The sequence below is a fragment of the Conger conger genome, chromosome 17 (assembly GCF_963514075.1).
Source record: "Conger conger chromosome 17, fConCon1.1, whole genome shotgun sequence".
NCBI classification, from domain to species: domain Eukaryota; kingdom Metazoa; phylum Chordata; class Actinopteri; order Anguilliformes; family Congridae; genus Conger; species Conger conger.
In genome coordinates this window covers 29,648,683-29,669,949 of record NC_083776.1, presented here as the reverse complement: position 1 = coordinate 29,669,949, position 21,267 = coordinate 29,648,683, and the positions used below count along the sequence as shown (strand labels likewise).

Here is a 21,267-nt window from a genome sequence, read left to right as displayed (position 1 = left end):
AGTTCCCACAGACCGCTCAGCCCTCTCCCTCGCCTTCAGGTCAGGTAGCGCTATAGCCATGACCCTCCCCTGGTTCATGCCCACACCTCAACACATCCTGGAGCTACAGACGCACTTCTTACAGTTCTCCATCTTTCTAAACTGCTAACCCCTCATTTGGACTTTTCACTTTTCTAGCTAGTTTATCGTCTTAGCTGTAACCTGCTCAACCCATTTGAGTTGAGGTGATAGATATCATATTACATTTCTCTTATATCTGTTCTCCTTAACTTTATTTATTTGGCCAGCAGAGGATGGGCTGCCCCTCAGTAGCTGTAGAGTACAGTAGCTGGGTTCCTCCCAAGAGGCCTCCCCCCACTGGGGAGTGTTTACCTCATGTGCTTGCTGTATGGTGCTTTAAGCCTGGTGTTTACCCTTTTCTTTTCTGCCCTTCTTTTCTGTGACTCTGCAAAGCATCTTTATAACCGTCTTCTGTAAAAAGTGTGACACAAATAAAATGTGATTGAATCCAGGGGTCAATGACATGGAATTGTGATTTGAAATTGAGGTGCACCAATAAAATAATAAATAAATAATAAAAACAAATCAATAATAAAAGATGTATAACCATAAATGTTTTTCTGTTATAAAAACGGAACTGATAATATCATGCTCTATTCTCTTTCGAGCAGTCACTGATTGATGCTGCCATTTGTCCTTGACTCAAAAAATATGAAAATTCACATGCTTGAATTTGTGTTGTCAGTCCCGTTCAATCCACTCTCAGTTCCAAGTCACACAAACGTGCTCTTCATTTTGACTCACAGTCAAATACAAGTGTTAAAGCTTGGATGATCACCAAAAAGAAAACGAATACTTCAATTTAATTGTGAGTCAAAGTTCAGTACAAGTTTGCAGTGAATCATCCCAAAGGTATCATGGCACTGTGGGTGGACTGAACAGAATCTACAACAAAAAATAAATATAAACAAAAATATCAGAAAATTCATGCAGATCTTGGCAATTAATACGGCTTTACAAGTTTTGTGTAAAAAAAAGAAAGAAAGAAAGAGGCCATTTCACACTAGACTTGTGAAGGCACTGTGACCGACAACTTTGAACATAAAATCATAATGTGTGTGAATAAATAAAAAAACAAGTAATCACTTTTAAACATTTATTATGAAATTATAAATTTGTAAACAATTTTAAACAAGGCTGAAAGAATTATGTTCAATTCCGTTCTAAAACCCCACTGATAATTACTTTCACAGAAAAAAGAGAGAAAAAGAGATAACATTACATAGAGCAGAACACGCCCATTATGGCATAGTACAGCACATTAAGCAAGATTACCAAGAGCTCAATTTACATAAAAACATCCCTTATATACATAATATTTTACATAGATACATTTGAAATAAGTCTGGGGGGCAGCTGCAGAACTGTCTGTTGCTGTTAAATTTGGAGTGAGAATCTTTGTGTTGTTATTACTGCTATTATTCTGAACGAGACCGTGTTCTGACAGTGATGGCGTGACGCTCCGGTTTTGAAGTACTGACCCGTTCCTGGGACAATCCCCCGGGGTGGTCAGTGCTTCAGAATGGGGCACTGCACAGCCCAAATGGGCCTATTTCTCAAGCCCACCCACTGCTGAGATTACGGAAATAAATAATCTTATCAACAGTAAAGCCACATGTCAGAAATGTCCAGGAATCTGAAAATAAAGGTGGTCTCACAATACTTCAACTCACGGCTTCATTGAACTGACCCTTAAGAAACATTTATACTGCATTACGAACAGTAGATTCTTATGCAATTCTCTCTACATTACTTGCTTCTCGCATACTAAATAGATATAAAATAATAAATAAATATAAACAATGGCTACAAACAGGCAGTCAAGAAACATTTTCTTCATCACTCCACTTCAACCATTGAAGTAAGAATTTGGAATATTGAAAATTTGTTTTCAATAATAATATTTCGCCACACTAAATATTTCCATATGGCAATGTGTAGAATGATGCCACTTTCAGTGGTCGAAAACATGTAGCCTTAGAATCTGATTATGTTGATGGGTGTTTGATTACAATGGCTGATCATGGTTTTGGAATTCTTCTATTTCAGTCAGTGCACAAAGGGAAAATTAGGAAATCTACTAGACTCGTGATTACCTCTTATGTTATCAGTTAGTGTATTTACTTGGTGAAATGATTTCATGATGGGAAACAATCCATCTTTCTCCTACTTTCATTCCCCACCAAATGAGTAATTATCCAGAAGGGATGAACACAGGGATGAGGCACAGCACAGTAATACAACATGTTTGGTAACGCTTCTCTGGAAACAGACATTGCTGTTGATTTGCATATAAAACTGGAAAGGCTGAATTTGTGAAACAACCGAAAAGCTCTTGGCAGGCAGCATGAAAGTCCAGTTCAATCTCAAATCCCTAAGGTGTTAAACTATACATCCTTTTATATATTCAGCTATAATAGGAAATGCAAAACTCTCATACAAGGGTAGGGTTTCATTTAGCCAGTTAGCTGCTGCCCTAATCCAAAGCAACAGTTAATTAATTTTTTTACGTATACTACAGTTACGCAGCTGACTACTGCAGCAATTTAGCTTAAGTAGCTTGTGCAAGCAATGCCAAACCTGGGAGTCAAACCTGAGACCTGCAAGCTACAAAACCAGCTCCTTAGCCATCATGTTACATCGCCTCTGTCAACTCTTTCTGTTTGTACAAAGTCACACAAATAAAACTAACAAAGGTAAGGATTGCATTTGGTGTACTTGCTTTCCTCTCTATTTCTACTCTGTTGTGCCCTGCAGCAACCAAAGTTTAACAGAATTACCTAACTGTAAGAACCTTATGCTGACAAAGTGTACATACAATGGTAAAGCTCTGTATTATTGCAGTTTAGATGGGTCAAAACTGGTTCTAGGAATTACATGCATCTACGTATCATGGTAAACAGGCTGAACAAAACATATTTTAAGTCGATGCGAGGCAGAAAGCATCTAATCCATCTTAAATTGGGCTGCATATCTGGAATTGGCACATGTCCAGTTTCCAACCAGAATGTCCGGTTTTCAAACTATTTGCATACAGTACGTTCGGTTTCTGGTTCCCGACCAGACAAAGTTTCGGTAGTTTACACCTCAATCATGCGCCCCCCACTCACTATTGGTTGTGATAACACCCCACCTTGACATTAAGCTCCACTTCAAGCTGTGCACGTTGTTCAGTTTTCACACATTCTAAATCTGCCAACTCTATGCACATCGCTTCTAGCAATGAGACTCCTACTGAAGCTGAGAGCAGGAAAGACCACTTAATGAGCAAAGTCTTAATTTGCACTCCTTTGTTTAATCTGAGGATCACAACGTAAAAGTTAAATTCAGCATGTGTGTGTGTGTGTGTGTGTATACATGCTAGTATATGATGTATACTATGTATAGGTATGTGTATGCTTTGCATGCATGACATTGTAAATGTGCATAATGTATGTATGTTTGTACATACATATTGCTGGTATGTATGATGTCTTTATGTATGTACTGAATGTATGCGTGAATGTATGTATGAACATATATAGGCTATGGGTAATGGGTTTAAAATATCACCATATGAATGTAAGTATTCCTGAGGCACAGATCAGCGCAACTTAGAGGATATTGTAACAGACGTGCCCCTCGGGCGCAATATTGTCATAGTTCATTTATCTTTTTAAACTAGCCCAATCGTACGAGTCTGCTACACACTAATCCCTTATTAATATGGCAAATGAACCTGTAGGAGAGGCTGGCTCCCCCAAGACAGGACACTGCAGAGGCAAATCTATTACATCCACTCTCACGGCACTCCTGTTTGGATAAGAAATCCCTCTTTCAGATGAGATAAGTAATGTATGAACTTGCCCAAGGAAAATAGCACCATTTAATATCAACATCCTTTGCTTTAATAGTCACCTTCATCGACCCGGTTTGAGGCCTCTCCCTGTCACATTAAGTCGATTTTGAACGTGTTCTACGATCGACTTCCAGGTGCCGCATTATTTTAATTGATATTCTTCTCCTTTGTCTCCTATAACTTCGATACAGAAGCCAGAGTGGTAGCCACAGCCACAACAACAGCCAATTATTTGCCAGTGAAAAGCTAGCGTTACCCTTCTTAGTCGGTAGTAAACCAAAAAAAACAACATCCACGACACTGCCGACCAAGCAAACCGCTAATGAGATGTGTTTTTGACACAGAAAAGATTCCTTTGTCGTGATGGGAGAGTGATGATTCATCACATCCATTATGGGCTGGATACCATGTGCTGTCAAACACTGACTTGACTCCATCAGTGGACCATTTGATAAATGTGTGATTTCTCATATTGGGATTCACTCTCTCATCACAACTAAATAATTATTCTGATTTTGGCAAAAGGCAGAACATAACTATTAATACACTTTGAAACAGCATATAGAATATTAAACTATTTACAAACCACCACTTTATAAAATGGCAACATCTACAGAATAGGTACAATATTACTGTGACAGTAATGTTCTGCCTGCACAATACAATATGTTTGAAGCGTTTCCAGTTAAAAATCACGAGAGATATACGGCATGTCTCCGGATAATCCTTCAGCGCACACACCCCTCATGTTAACCCCATCCACACTGCCCCCTTTTTGTTTCAGTCGGCGAAGTATCAAGTTATTGTTGTGTTCATATTAATATCATTCAAAAAACTGTGTAATAACTGTGTAAACGTAATAACACCACAAAACAGCAATGCCGGATTGTTCAAAAGAACATCAGCTTATCAGTTTCTTATTTGCAATGTAGGGCAATACAACAGCAGGCTCTCCGATGCCACACTAATGGTTTACAGCCTTGACCTAGTCACAGACTCAGACAATTAAAAGGCATCTCCTAAAAATCCTTGATACCATTTCTCTAAGTCAAAAAAACATTTCTCATGAGAATAAAAATATACAATTCTGAAGCATTGTTTTTTTGTTTGTTTTTTTCTCACGTCCAGCCAACATGCTTCCGGTTTAGTAGAAAGTTTGCATCGCAAAAATTAGACATATTTATGGAACCAAAGATCCCACCAGGTTATGAAGCTATGACTGTTTTCTGACCAACGTTGAAGTTTATTAAGCCATTTTTTGAGAAAACTATGTTTTTGTCGGAACTATACCTAAGCTAATGCCGTCTAGAACTATGTGTTATTGTTGCGTACATTCATTGCTCGGTAATTTCACTTCCAAACTAATGTAAAACATGGCATATTTCTTCAAAAGGGTTTCCTATCCTTTGCAACAGGGTATAATGTGTCATATTCAGGTGACAGTTTAGGAATATCGCTGCGTCCGCATAGCATAATGAATATACAGACATATACAGACATGCGTAGGCTAATTACAGGACTTGCTATAGATGTAAACCTGTAATTGTACTGGCTAACAGGGCTAACTGGGCTCTGGGTAACCTAATTTTAAATGTGATGCAGATTTGCTAGAAAGCATTAGGTTGAGTAATCCTTTTTGTAGAGTTTTTTGGACACTTGAGCTTTATAAAAAAACATACTCTCATAAAAGTGAATTAAACACATATGAAGATTCCTTGTCTTAACATTTTGTATCAAAAAATCTGTTTTAATAGAAAAATAAGCTTTCATGAGTCTGGACAAATAGATGTGCAGATGTTTTGCATTTGGAGAGATTTAGGGAGACCATATTTTGTACACAAGTTGACATCAAGATGGGTTGGTCCTTCATTTAGAAATTGAGATATTTTTATAGTTTAGCAAAGAATAAGGCGTTTTTGTAATTTCCTTTGTGTTTTAGTGTAACTTTTGTGTAGACGGGATGTACATGCTCTGACATAAATTTGTTCGGTCTCAAATTTCTGAATGATACAAGCCTCTTCTTTAGCTTAAGTCTTCAATCATGTGTTTGCAGGACATATTTTTTTAAATATTGACACTTTTATAGGACTAGTACAAAATACTAGAGGGAATTATCCTCTGGGGGTGGCAAAATGGGAAGGGTTAAGCCATATGAACAGAATACATATTTTCTAACTTCACATGTACTCAAGCTAAGCTCAGAGACACACGCATACGGTTGGGGTTTACCATGGAATGGGCATCACCACATGCCAGTATCACATCGGCACCTCTTCACAAGTGTAAACACTACCTTATTCATGTCCCTGCTGCATACCTTGTGGAATAGTGGCGGGGAAACACAACGCTTTTCACCTGTGTGACTGCTAAAATGCTTCGGAGTGAAACAGCTGAGCTAACCAGACTGCTGGTACACAGTCACAGGAGCCTATCCAAAATAGAGTAAAAGTGGAATTCACAGTGAAAGGCACTCACCCATTCACACTGATAAATATAACCCAAAATGACAACTATATAAACAACACCCAGTTCATAAGTTTGCAGCTGGCAGAACTAATTTCCTCATCAATCAATAATACCATTATTTGGGTTTCCACCTTAACCATTGGTGAGGTTTACCTCAGGCTAGCCAGAGGCTGCTCAAATGACCCCATCTTGGCTCCAGATCACCTACACCCGAGGCCAGCCAGAGGCGTTTCCGCAGTAGGTTGACCCGCACTGACAGCACACTGGCCAGCAGTGGACCAAACACCAAACTGGCCCCACTTCAACTTCAGAAAAAGGGAATTCTGATGCTTCGCTGTTGAAGTTCTCCCCCTTTTCTCCATACAAATCTGTTTTGAAGCCAAGGATCGTTAGGCTGAGTTCGACTGAGAGAACTGGAATTGGAAAAGGACCAGCAGCGCTTTGGAAGAGCGTCACACTGGCCCGATATCACGGTTCGATGGCAGCTTTTGGGGAAGTGGGTGGATTTCTAGAGTCGAAACTGCAGATGCGTGATTCCTACAGCTTGGAGCGAGCACAGGACAATGAAATGCTCACAGGTCGAGGCAAAGTTGAGACATGTTAGGACACTGGACACCGCAAGGCTGCAAAGAACCCAAGAGCCCTGCCTTTCACCATCCCCTCCACCCACCGTTTGCTACACATAGCTGTGGTCTCAGCCGTAGTCAGCCCTGGAGTTCAATGTGATCCTTACCACTGGGTGTGCAGTAATGAGCTGCATTCAAATGTCTGTGCTGGCCTGCCGTTCTCATTTATAATTTCATCCACCACCAGGACCATTGTGAAGAAACACAATCTCCTTTTTTATTGAAATACTTGCGGTACTAACATTTCTAATAAAATGCTGTCAGCCCTTTTCATAATTAAAGGTATGATTTCTCCCAGCGGACTGAGATTGCTCTGGTGTTCGGTAAATGTCACTGGAATTAAAAATCTCTGGATGTAATTTGCACGACTTTGTGCACACACATTTGTGTGTGTGTGTGTGTGTGTGTGTGTGTGTGTGAGTGTGTGCATGCTCCTCTGACATTTTTATTTAGAGCTGGGAGACTGCTAATAATCTTAGGTCAGTTTGTGCAAGAATACATTACCCCGTAGCTAGACACATGTGAAGTTCAATTTAATAATATGAATTAAAAAGTAAAAGTACAGAAGCTTTTACTTCCGTACGTCAACATAAGTGCACTGTGGTAATAAATAGCCAGTAAATACATGCCATGTGACGTTAGAATGGCTTCAATGATACAGAGGAGTAATAGTTGGACTCGGCCTTGCATGGTCCCATTAAAATGATACAAGATTGTGTCACTGCTCCAACTGTAACATCATTAATATCAGTCACAGACGGAAATAATCCCCATCATTACAGAAACGCCACTTTAGTCAGCTGGTATATTTACTGTATTTCAAAGCTTCCATTGCTTCTTTGAAAATTCTCCAGAATTACTTCTCCAGACAGCTCTATAGACACTGCTACCCATGGGACTATACGTCTATGGTTTAATTAATCAGCAAAATGTTTCCCATATATCTTCATTGGCTTCATTGTTAAATGACAAAAAAAATAAAACATGATAATGATTTGCCACCATTTGGACAGCCATTCTCTCTGAAGCATGTGCAATAGCTACCTCACATAATACATGCATTGGATTAATCTGCTGTAATTGATTTGTTTCACGAATCGACCTGACGCGTGAAACAAAGTAGGTAAGGAATACACATTTTAAGTTAACGTCAGCCACAAAATAAATAAATAAATACATTTAGAAAATACGAGAGAAGGCAGTGTTGGCATGTCCTCAACAGCTGTTCTTTCTACGAATATGGTTCACTTAGGCACAAAAGGAAATAAATTAAATGGATTTTGGTGAATCAATACAACTGTTCCAGGAAGCCTCTGGCAACAAGAAAGCTACTGTTCCCTCGACTTTTAGAGTTTTGGGTGGGTGGTTGATGAGAAATCCATGTGTCACTGTTGGTGAAAGTCTCCAGTGGAGTACGTTCTTCAGACACAGAAGAACGAAAGAAAGAGACGCATGCATTCTGCTGTACTTGTCCTGGTGTGATGTTACAACTAAAGCCTGGCTACTGTACTTGAAAAATAAATAAAACAAATAAATCGAAATTTGGTGGATGACATTGTGTCTGGACATTCCGTTCAGATGTTCTTTTACTTTATTTCTTATCAATCTCTTTTCAACTTGTGAAACAGCAGTTCTGGTTTGATAAACAATGTACAAGCTTGCCGGGAAGTTGGTTACAATGCTGCAGACTCAAGCCTTCTGCAGTGCTTTTGCATTCACAAACAGCCTTTTAGCCCCCCCCCCCAGACACATGAAACTGAACCAAGGTAACTATCCCTACTCGCAAAAACCTGGCCTATACTTCAACATACTTCATCTTCACCACACTGTCTTCCCTGATTGATTACCAACGTCCCCTCATTTCTATAAGGTTATAAGGAAAACTGATAAAATGTGAACTGGGTATATTTCATTGCTGTTTCCAGAGTATACAACTGATACACATACAGCAGAGCCATCCCTCAGGCACAGACCACCTGCCCCACCACCCAGTTCGGTCAGTAAATGCTATTAGCAGAGATACCCCTATTGTTTGTTTTCCTTCCATGGTCAAAACATTATGCACAACCCCCACCCTCCCCTGGTCACAAAAGCTTGACTCCACATCAATAACTGCAACAGCCTTTGCCACCAACCAAAAAAGAAAAGAAAAAAAAAGCCAGATCTTATCATTTACAATGGCGGCTGCCATTTTAAATCTGCTGTGCACTTGCTCTGTCATTAGACATCAGACTTTCAGTGAGCGTGCAGACAATCCCGCTCTTTGCCCTACTGCCAATGCTGTGCAGGCATGCTGCATGTTGGCTGGGTGCCAGCCTACACATTACAGAGCAACAGTGCCACCTATGGGTGACTTTGTCTCTTAAAGCAAGTTCCACTCGGTTAACAATGCACACTGTTTTCTTTTTTCAGTATCAGCACCAAATTGTTATTGCCTTGAAATAAGCATGGATTAATTTGAATTTCGAGTCTAATTCACTCCTTATCATTTTTGAATTGGACATTTTAGTATGGTCTTAGTCAGACCTCTAGCATGCATATCGTCAGGAAACTGACATTATTCCTTTAAGATGTGATGATTTGGATACATTTACCATTTCTAAATGATAAATCAGTCAGTAATCATGACAATTATTATATTTTACATTTTCCCAACCTTACTGAGATGGTATCAGAGGTGTAACTACATATACAATTAGGAAATGCCAATGAACATCTTGCTTCATTAGAACACAAGCACACTACAAACGCTATCACCAAAAGCGTCACAGGAAAGTACTTTGATTAGAACCTGCTGTGTCATCTTCTGAGAATCAGTGTACAGCATTATAAATTAATTAGGTTCCACGTACAGCCATTTAATGTATTTCTGCATTGTGCATTTTTGTTTGAAGTGTAACAGAATGGTAAATGGAGCAGACTGGCGTGAAAAAAATGTTTCTTTCACAAACTCTGAAAGCACAGCGCATTTGAAGAGTAACTGACAAAGTCTCCACATTGAAGTTTCTCAAGCCTGACAAAAGCATGTGCATTAAAAGGTCTCGTCAAATCAACCCTGCCCCCCGCCCCCCAGTACACATTAACCATTAGCATATTCATGAACAACAACAAAATGAGCGTTCCTGAAAGAAACAAACAACAAAAATAAATGTGCAGGTGGATTTTTCAATTACAAAACAATGCAACGTACATAAACACACAATGAAGTGGGACATTTTTTTGGCTTTTGTGGTTTCAGAACACACAATGTATGCATGAGAGGAACCTCAAAATGCATTCCTTTTTTTCAAGACACACAGAGAACAGAGCAAGTTAACAACACACTGGCACTTCAGTACTGATGGACAGCGTAGTTATGTGCAGTACTTATAGACCAGTAAAAGTGCTCTTTTACCTGTCTGCTGTGCAATGGCGCCTTCGGCTTGAAACCTCCTTGAGAGCTGCATTCTGAGGCACTGAAGTGGTCCGAGCTAGTGGACGAGCGCTTCGATAGGGTGTCACAGCCCCCTACAAAGGTGTTGTCCAATGGGAGCTCCTGAATGACGTGGTGCTTTTTCACCAGGACCGGGGTGTCGGCCTTGAGGTGGAAGGCAGACTGCGGGGAGGCGGACTTGTAGTGGCGGGCCAGGTCAGGGCTGCTCGGCTTGAAGGTTGTGGTCGGAGCAGCGCTCCAATCGAAGCGGCCGATCCCCTGCTCCTCCAGCTCGGCTGGGAGGCTGATGGTGCCGTTTATGGGCTCGTGAGCGGGGTCGTCAGGCTTGTTCTCCTCAATGGTAACAAAGTTGAGCAGAGAGTTCTTGGGCGACTTCCTTTTCTTACGCTTCTTCTTCTTGTTCTGCTTGCTCTCCTGGTTGGGGGACATCCACTCGGCCCCCTGCTTCTTGCGCTGCGCCGCTTTGAACCGCGAGGCGTGCCGACAGCGCACCAGCACGGTGACGAAGATCACCACGATCACCACCATGGCGCCCGCCACGATGGCGATCATGATGGTCAGGTAGTCGCCACTTTGGTAGGCCTCTCCGCTCTCGTCGATGGTCCTGTCCAGGGGCGTCTCCATGGTCCGGCGTATGAGGTCGTGCACGTAGGTGGAGTTACCCACTGTGTCGTTGACGAAGAGGAACATCAGCACCAGCGTGTGAAGGGACTTTGGGTAGCCAAGATCGCTAATGTTGACCACCAGCCGGTGGAGGCCTACATCGGCTGTGGCAGGTTTCTCCTCCAGGGTGATGTTGCCTGTCACAGGGTCGATTCGAAACAGCCCCTTCCCATTGCCGCTGACGATAGCGTACTTGAGCTCAGCGTTCATCCCCGTGTCGCTGTCCACTGCGAAAACCTCAGCCACCACCGACCCAGGTATAGCAGAGAGAGGGACCAGCTTGAAGGTGGTGTTGGTTGGAGGGTATATCACTACAGGCACGTTGTCGTTGACATCAATGACGTTTATGGTCACCTTGGCGGCCGAGGAGCAGGGTGGGGAGCCGGCATCAACCGCCCGCACGTCAAAAGTGTAGGAGCTCTGCTGCTCTCGGTCGAAGGATACGTTGGACTTGATGACCCCGGAACTGGGGTCCAGGATGAAGTTCTCGTTGTCGCTCAGGATGGACAGGTTTACGGCGGCGTTTTCCCCGGCATCTGAATCGGTCACAGTGATCACCCCCACCGTGCCGTACTTTGGCAGGTTCTCGGACACAAAGAACTGGAAGTGATTGTGGGTGAACTTGGGGTTGTTGTCATTCTCGTCCTGCACCGTCACAATCACCGCCGCCTGGCTCTGGAGAGGCGGGGTCCCGTTGTCCCTCGCCGTCACTGTGAAGAGAAACCGCTCCTGCTCCTCCCTGTCAAAAACTCTGGAGGCGGTCAGGACGCCCGTTTTACGATCCAGATCAAAGAATGAGGCATTGGGCCCCAGCTGGTACACAATTTCGGCATTCTTCCCACTGTCTTCATCTGTAGCACTGATGGCCACCAGGAACAAGCCCCGCTTGTTGTTCTCTGGGACGGCCACCTCAATTACAGGCTGGCTGAAAATGGGAGGGTTGTCATTCTCGTCCTCCAGCTTTACTCTGACCAAGGCCGTCTGATTCAAGCTGGGCTTCCCCGAGTCAGAGGCTACAATTTTAAAGTTGTATTCTTTGGTGCCTTCGTAATCGAGCAGCGAAGAGGTTTCCAGCAGATACTGGTTATCGTAAACCGCTTTCAGGTGAAAGGGGACGTCCTTTTCGATAAAGCAAATCACTTTACCGTTCACGTCCATGTCTTTGTCCGACACTGTGATGAGGGCAATCTTGGTGTTGATGGGATCTTTCTCGGATAGGAAAACTGTTCCATTAATTGGGCTGATAATATATCTCAGGTCTATGTTAGGCGGATTGTCGTTCACGTCAGTCACATTGATAGTTATGGTGGCTCTTGCTGGGCTTGAGCTGCCATCGCTGGCCAGCACTGACAGCTTGTGGATAGCGGTTTCCTCCCTATCCAGTGGCTGCTGCACTTTTATAAGACCGGTGGTCGAGTTTAATGCAAATAGCCTTTTGGTGGCAGGGGAAACCTGGGTGCTGAACATGTATCTGATGTCGGCATTGGGGCCCACATCAGCGTCTGTGGCTTGCAGCTGCACGACCGACGTGCCCAGGGGAGAATTCTCCGGGATATGCACCTCAATCTGACCCTCTTTAAAGACCGGTTTGTTGTCGTTCACGTCGGTAACAGTCACCTGGAGGATGGCGGTGCTGGACTTCTGGGGATTTCCACCGTCTTCCACCTTAACTTTCATAACGTAGGTGTCCTTCAGCTCCCGGTCCAGGTTCTGCTGCACAATGAGCTGAGGCCACTTCTCCCCCTCTGGCGTCTCCACGATGTCCAGCCCGAAGGCGCTCTGTCCGTTCACCAGCTCGTAGTGCTGCACGCTGTTGAAGCCCGTGTCCGGGTCAGTGGCAGAGGGGATGGCGAAGCGGCTGTTAATCAGAGTGTTCTCCGGAATGGAAATGTTTATGACCGGGGAAGGGAACATGGGGGCATTGTCGTTGGTGTCCTTGACTATTATCTTAATTTTAATTAGCCTGAAATAATCATTGGGCAGGATGACTACCTCGATCTCAAAAGAGCACTCGTGCTCCTCGTAAGAGGGGCCGGGGCACAGCCTCTCCCTGTCGATCCGGTTAGAAGTTGTAAAGATCTCCCCGGTGCTGCTCAGAACTCTCAGCAGAGGTTTATCTCCAGCTTTTGAAACCAGCCTGTAAACCAGATTAGCGCTTGTTCCAGTTGCAGCATTTGTGTGGGAAATGTTCAGGTCCTTTGGTATGTTTCCAATGAGAACGTTTTCCTGCAGCTCCTCTCTAATTGGGTAGATCAGCTCTTGGGCTATAGCTGGATCAAGCCAAAAGCAGGCGACCAGAGCGGCCAACAGGTAAAAATCTTTGAGGTCCATGGCAGTGTGATATTCTTTTCCACTTTGTGTTTCAGATAGTTTTCCCCATGCAATGTATTGTAACTAGACTGCAGGTTTCACAAATCCTTGAATTTGTAGGCAAGGCTGCACACTCCTATAAAGAAAAGTTGGAATAGGTTATAATGAATTCATCCTTAAAGCAAGGACATAATAATAATAATAATAATAATAATAATAATAATAATAATAATAATAATAAATTTAAATAACAGCAATAAATAATAATAATAATAATAATAATAATAATAATAATAATAATAATAATAATAATAATTAATAGACAATTTTAAAACGGCATAAGTAATCCCTGTAAATATACGGATATATGTAGGTTCGTATGCTGCCTCGATTAGAATGAACTGTTGTTGAATGAGCGAAATATTTTCTGGGTAATAATAATAATAATAATAATAATAATAATAATAATAATAATAATAATAATAAGCTACGCTCTTTTGTCCGCGGCAAAATATGGTTCTACGTTTGTATCATCATCGGGCATACATTCCTTTCACCTCCAAAAGCTTGCCAAGAGATAACGCTGCAGTAACCGGGGCAGCCATTCAATTACTTACCATCTTCTTTAAAGACATTGAGAGAAGTCGGCAAAACGAGACTTCAGTCTCTTCTCTATCCGTAAACTTTACGCTGTTACAGTAAGCTATCATTTACTCAAATGAAAATCACTGTTGGTATTTTAGAATTAGAGTATATAACTAAAGTCACACCGACTGAGACAGGGTTGGACATTCAGATTTGCAACCTACTTATATTTATGCAAGATATACATTTTCTTACCTCCGTTTTCCTCTGAAGGGTCTTTTAGTGATACTGTGATTTCCTCTCCTGAACATTGCAATCGCACATCTGTATTAAAATCCCCATGGCTTGGCAACCCAAAGACATCGCTGAATTACTCCAGTATTAAGATCTTTGACGTGATCAACACTCAAATTAGCTACGTGCCATTCACGAGTAAAAATGTATGCTATGTTCCATCGTAAAAGCACGAGCGACCGTGGGAGAGAAATCTGCCTTCGAGGTGATGGCGAAGTATGTATCAATTAAGCACTTCGTTTTGGCATTTAACTCTCCGCCGTAAGGAATTCTCAGAACGCACGTACTGCGGTTGTCTGAAATCCTCTTCAACAAACTGAATCAGGTGATTCGCACACGTTATATTCATTTAGACAAACGGGTCCGTCCAGTCATTCCGCAAAGGCATACACCAGCTTCTGTGCAACCTGTTTTACGGTTAACGACAACGCAGAGGTGGCGATCCCCGTACTTTTCCTAGAGCAGGGGTAAAAAAGCAGTTCGATGTGATCCAGGTTTTTTCTTCTTCTTATCCGACAACGATGCCTTTTAATGTAAAAAATACCAAGTGTTTTCCATACAGTCTTCAAAGTGTCACAGAGCGCATCTGATGTAGTTGTCTCTGCGATAACAGGTACCAGACGCACCTATAAACTGATAGTTTGACTATGAGTGGGGAAACCTTTTTTCCTTGCTCGTTCCCCTCTCCGGACTGAATTTCTTGCAATAACTCTGAATAAACCCAAAGGGGAGGGGGAGCGAATTACAGCAGCCGACAGACCCGCAAATGTATTGGATCTAGTTACTTATGACGTAATTCCAAGGGGCGGGAATAGCGCTGCGACTGGTGGGTGCAAAAGTCACTCACCACGGGCCAACTCTGCTGAAACGGTCTGGGAGATGCTGCAGAGCTCATTGCTGCGGGCTGAAGATGTGTGCTCCGGGAAACAAATCGTTGGTTGTTCTCCCATATTTTAATTACATTTACCTATCACTTGTGCGAAGACAACGATCTTCCTGGTGTCCTGTTTATAAGCTTCCGGAAAGATAAGAAAGATGTTCTAAAAGCAACGGTTGCCATAGGCGTAGAGCATTGGGTTATTATAGGTAAAATAAAACAAATACACAGCAATCAGAAATGTTCAAATAATTTGTAGGCTAAATCAAAGTAGGCCACTTCCTCAAATGACTGAATCATGGGGAACTCTGTCTTTAACAATACTGCAGCAAAGAGCGCCGTGCATGGTAGCTATAGCTTTCAAGATATTGTTTTTATTTATTCATTTATTTTGCAGCGAAACAAAATAGCACGCTTGCTGGACCTTCCGCCCCCTGGAATGTCACGTACTTAACACTAGTCAATGTCATCGCGCATGTACGCTTATGAACGCGTCTTGGATGTTCCTTTCTAGCTACGGGTAAATTCCAAATGAAATCCAAGAACGAATGTCAACCCTGCTGTGTTCTAACGAGCTAACGATGCATACGTTCAAGAACGGAATGCATTAATGGCTAATGGCTATCCAGAATGTGGATAGGTTGGAATGCACTGCTGGAGAGTTAATAATAATACTAATAATATTGATGAATTTTCTGTGTGAAACGAAACTAAAACTGGTTATTTACGAACTATTACAGTCTAATAAAACTATTACACATCTAAAAAGACACATGTTGGTATCAAAGCTCACAGACTGACATAATACGTATCAGTGTAGTAGCCTACAGACAGCATTGAATGCAAGCCTTCTGTCCACTCATGCTGCCTACAAACATTCTGTATGAAACTATGAGGCGTCTAATTTGACTTCCAATCGGCCTATATGCTTAATTGTTCATTTCCATATATTCAGTTACATGTAAACTTAGGGAATTGGGCAAATACTCGTTTCCGTGTTTCAGAGTGACAGTATATGCTTGTTGCTGACTAAAGCTCCATGACATCGAGATAGGACACTAGTGGCATGGTGAACACTGCCATCTAGAGGTTATGAAATATTTTTTCGCATCTACCCATTAATTGCGCAAATAGAAAGAGGATAAATAAATGTAAAGGCAACACAAACAAGCGTCGGTGACATTCAGTTATCCTTTGTTAATTAAAACTATTCCACCGATTTTTGACTAACAACTTGATAGCTCCCAGTGGCCGGTGAGGTTATTATTATAATTATAATAATTATAATAATAATAATTATTATTATTATAGAGGCAAAATATAAAAACACCCCAACCCCAATACACACAAATTTGTTTATCTTGCACCAACTTACAGCAGCAATACATCAATAAATAAACAAACAAACAAACATGAAAAGCTTATCCTTATTTTTCTCATTTGTATGAATGGAACTTTTTCATATTTCATGTCCACACATTTGATATAGTTCATTTGCAAGCATAATGCATTGAGGAATATGCAGCAGGATCATTATGTTGCATTATCTCATAGTTCAGTATTGAACGAATGCTTGCCCAATTTTAATGATTGCTTATATTCCTTCTGTCTTTCTGAAAATCTGTAAGTCTATCAGTCAAACTGTCTATCTATTCAAAAACACATGGGATGACCACCCCATATTTGAAATCAGTGGCATTGATTATTTTGTTTATTCTGTTATTTATTTCAAGGAAACAGACCCCATTAATGTCAAGAAAAATAATGTCTCTAATGTTGGTTCCATGTTTAATCGCGATGTCTTTCTGTGTACCTGTATTATCTAACTGGACTGTGTTTTTGCCTCCTGGCAAAGCAATTATTGTAATTGAGAGTCTGTCTTAACGAAACTGCCTGGTTAAAGATTGGTTAAATAAAATGGATAAAATAAAATAAAACCTTTGGCCGCACTGAATGCTTTGATTAAATTTGTTTTCAGTTCATTAGATATAAACTACTTGTGCACATAATGCATCCTTGCAGGTTTTCTTCATAACGTGAACAAGTCATGTGACCACATTCTTAAAATGACACTGATCACAATCACCATAGAGGCATTTACATTTCATTTCATTTTCGATATAATTATGGTGCCATATTGTAACAAATAATAAAAATGAAGAACATTTAATATAAATATTTTATGTTCCTTAGTGTTATCTGTAATCTGAAGCAGAGCTTCTACAAGTCTGTCCATGAGATGATTTTGTATTCTTTTGGTAGAGGATTACAGTTTCTTTGTATTGATTTTTTTTTTCTATAAGTCCTCTGCTGTATATTCACTTCAGAATACTGAACCAAACTTGTGATTGTGTTAAACTGTATACTATATACAATATTTATATATAGACTAGATTATATAGATAGGTATTTTTAGACCTATTTTTTTGTACTTACTGGTCCTTCTGCTGCTGTAGCCCATCCACTCCAGGGGCGTGTCTAGGGTGGCCTGTGGCGAAGTGGTTAAGGTACATGACTGGGACCCAGCCATTGGACCCTTGACCAAGGCCCTTAACCCTGCATTTCTCCAGCGTGAGGATTGTATCCTGCTTAGTCTAATCAACTGTATGTCACTTTGGATGAAAGCGTCAGCCAAATAACGTATGTAATATAATGTGTCTGGGCTGGGGTGGGTGTTGTCCACCCAGAAATAAGCCTTGCCCTCCTCATCTGCCCATCCAATGAAAACGGAATTTTTTAAAATCACCATTAAAGCAATTTTTTGGAGCGTTTATAGTTTTCTGTAATTTTGTCATTGGTCATCAAATAATGCACTGTTTTCCTATTGGCCATTTTGAAGGTGCAGTGAGTTCCAGAAGAGCCAGCTGCCGGCTATATAGCCGACTACTGCACTGGCAAAGACCTGCTAATTTTTTGGGAGAAAAATGTGCGTTAGCTAGCTGCCCAATAGGCCCAGAGAGCACTCTGTGTGCTAATAAACGAACACACCCATCTTAAGTGACTGTGAGGTAGGCTACTTGCTTCTTGAGTGTCATTTGGGAAGCAGGTTAAACTGTAATAACCCACCTATTTTCTATGCTAGATAATTTAGCTTGTTGTTTTTTGATAACTTGCCATTGTCTGAACCACAATTAGTCAAATGAAAGCCTACTTTACTTATAAGCGAACATTCCCTGCTGCCACACCACTGTCTAGCTCAAATTTAGCGGAATCCCACTCAAAATTAGAGAAATGTCCCCACTTTTCTCCATTTGTCTCGATGTTTTCACCAATTGTACAGCATAGAAAATGAATGGCAAAAAAAAATTGTTGCACGAGGAAACAATCCTAGGTACACTACGGCTTTAGTTGGCCGTCATTCAGCTTCAAAAACGTTTGCGTTGATATTGGCAATAGCCTACTGGTAGTGCATGCTTTCCAATTTTCCCTGTTCTAGTGCAACCTTCAGTTTGCCTTTTTAAAGCTCCATCATGGCCAAAGACAAGAGCCCAAGCAAGTGCCGGGCAGCAGACAATCTCTGGCTTTGTTTAAAAAATAGCAACGTGTTAGTTTACTGCTGAAATTTGTGTTCACATTATCAGAGAACATATCATCATATGATGTAGTTGTATACGCTTATGTAGGCCTATAGCGTATTAAGCTTGATCTCTCCCAATCTCATGCTGTTCTCATCTATCATCATTCTTTTTGAAAGGGAGTGTAGAGAAAATATTTAAACCGATTGTAGATTCCTTGAAAAGTTATTGTGTGAATAAATTATGAAATTGTAATTTTGATATATTAAGGGTTACTTTGATCATCCAGTTCCACAGACAGCAATAGGTCAGTCAGTCTCAGATGTGCAGCAACCTCCATCCTCCGAGGCAAGATGAAGTAGGCCTATAGACACAGGCAGCACAGCCAGTAAAATCATGTCTTCAGCTGAAGAGCTTCATTTTTACTAAACTGGACACAAACTAGGCTCCTTGCACTGTCAATTGATCATCATGCAAATTGGATTGTAGCCTACTGAAGATCCAAACCAAAATCTTTTCTTCTCACGTTCATCATACAAATGCTCATCATAGAATCTAAATCTAAAACGTACAAATACAGTTTCATTTTTCTTTTCATGGAGTAATGGCCCTGGACCCCCCTCCAAAAATTGGATGCTTTAATTGTATTCGTAGGCCCTTATTTACATACCCTATTTTGGTTGTTGCCCACCCAAATAATAAAAATGCCCACCCAAAGCTGACATCCTAGTCACACCTCTGCCAAGATTTGGGATGGTGTGTGTTCAGAGATGGTCTTCTGCATACCACTGTTGCAAAGTCTGGTTATTTGAGTTACTGTCACCTTCCTGTCACTGTCAGCTTGAACCAGTCTCGCCATTGTCCTCTGGCCTCTCTCATTAACATGGCATTTTTCCCCACAGAACTGCCGCTCACTGGATAACTTTTGCTTTATTGCACCATTTATTGCAGAGATTGTTGTGTGTGAGGTCAGCAGTTTCTGAGACCTAGTATTCAAATCACCCAGCCTGGCACCAACAATCTTTCCAATCTTTCTTCTCTTGACCACCATGTCTGCATGATTTTATGCATTGAGTTGCTGCTTCATGATTGGCCGATTAGATATTTGCATTAACATGCTGGTGTATAGGTATACCTAATATAGTGGTCACTGAGTGTGCGTGCATAGATACACACACACACACACACACACACACACAAAATAAATGGGCAGGAACGTTACTGTGAAATAAATTCCCTTCTGCAGCTATTCTCAAGTATTTTCAATTTATGAAAGGCGATATTTACTCCAAAAATAATTGCCGGACAGAAACGACTCATAGTATCCGTCTCAGTCTTGGATGAAATTCACACCAGACCAAAGCAGATCAATCGGTTGTGGACTGCGGAGGGAGTACAGCCCATCTTTTCCGTAATATGGATGGCGCTCCACCCCTAAAGTCTGGAAAGATGACCTGCAGTGACTTGGGCTCCTACTGTAGACAAAGTCGTCTGACAAAAGAATCTGAAAAGATGATTTTTCCTTCTTTTGTCTCCTGACATTTGGTAAAGACCAGCAGGTTTCACATCTTTTTGCAACAAATTCCCTGTGTTGGACATAACTGGTCACCTACTGCTGTGCCATTCAAACAGGCTTCTGGTTATCTGAAACAGGAAGGGCATACGTTTCTGTTCCAGTCCAGAACAGGAGTGAGCACTTTCATGCTTGTTATTTTCACAGAAATATAGGACAGTATCTCAGGGTCTACTGGGAGCACTCCTAACTACTGGTGTCAGTAAAATGAGAGGAAGTAAAAAGTATTCAATCATTTCCTGTTTTGTTGTTATTTTTTTCAACCAAACATATATTTGTCCATCTCCTTTTCACAAATAAGTTTCAAAGTGCTGAGTAATAAAGGACAAAAGTCAGATAACTGAAGCATAGAGAAGGGTGGTGCCTTGGGTCTTGGGTTCCAGTCTAGCTGTGCATGTTCTCTCTGCTTGTGTTCCTGCAGTTGTTTTTGCATCCTCCTCAGTCCAATCACATACCATCTTACATAACATGTTTGTGAGCCTGTACATGACTGAAACCTCATTCTTACATACAAATATAAACAAGCAAATTTGCTAAAAAAAACTTGTAAAATATGTATCATGTGTCCATACTGAGAGCAGTTACTTTAGCAGGACACTCAACCTGCTTTAGCCCTCTGAGTACCATATTTCAGAAAAACAGATTTTATTTTTTATCTTCCTCAACAAGTAACAAAGTAGGAAAGAAAACCCAAATGACACACAAATTTCCGCACCAAATAAATTTCATCTCAGCACACCAGCATGTTACTGGTTGTATCGATTTATGCCACAGTCTAACAGTCTCTGCTTTATTCTAGAATACCAAATGTGATTCACCTTGTGCAGTTCTGCAAAAACAAATCTCAAATCTAAACAAATCACTAGTAAGTTTTGAAGCAAGACAAATTATTTTATATTTGTTTTTCCTTCTGTATGCGTTACAGAGTCACATTTGGAGAGGGGCTCTATGACAGAACACATCATTAAAAGGAAATGTTCCCGTTCAGATACTGGAGTCAATGTGCTTGGCTTTAAATGGCAGTTAA

At 41.1% G+C, this 21,267-nt stretch overlaps 1 protein-coding gene across 2 annotated transcripts in view; it reads right to left on the bottom strand.

Annotated features, from left to right (window-relative positions):
• LOC133116176 (protocadherin-9) overlaps positions 1-14,576 on the bottom strand; it is a 228,538-nt gene extending 213,962 nt beyond the window's left edge. Inside the window, exons 1-3 of one of the 2 annotated variants that reach the window (XM_061225461.1) lie at positions 14,237-14,576; positions 10,385-13,532; positions 6,315-6,326 (exon numbers count right to left, since the gene is read on the bottom strand). In XM_061225461.1, coding sequence (XP_061081445.1) covers positions 6,315-6,326; positions 10,385-13,417 — 3,045 coding nt within the window. In that variant the 5' untranslated portion in view covers positions 13,418-13,532; positions 14,237-14,576. The remainder of the gene's footprint in view (positions 1-6,314; positions 6,327-10,384; positions 13,533-14,236) is intronic. The other variant, XM_061225460.1, reaches the window with a different exon arrangement.
• Positions 14,577-21,267: the final 6,691 nt, after the last annotated feature.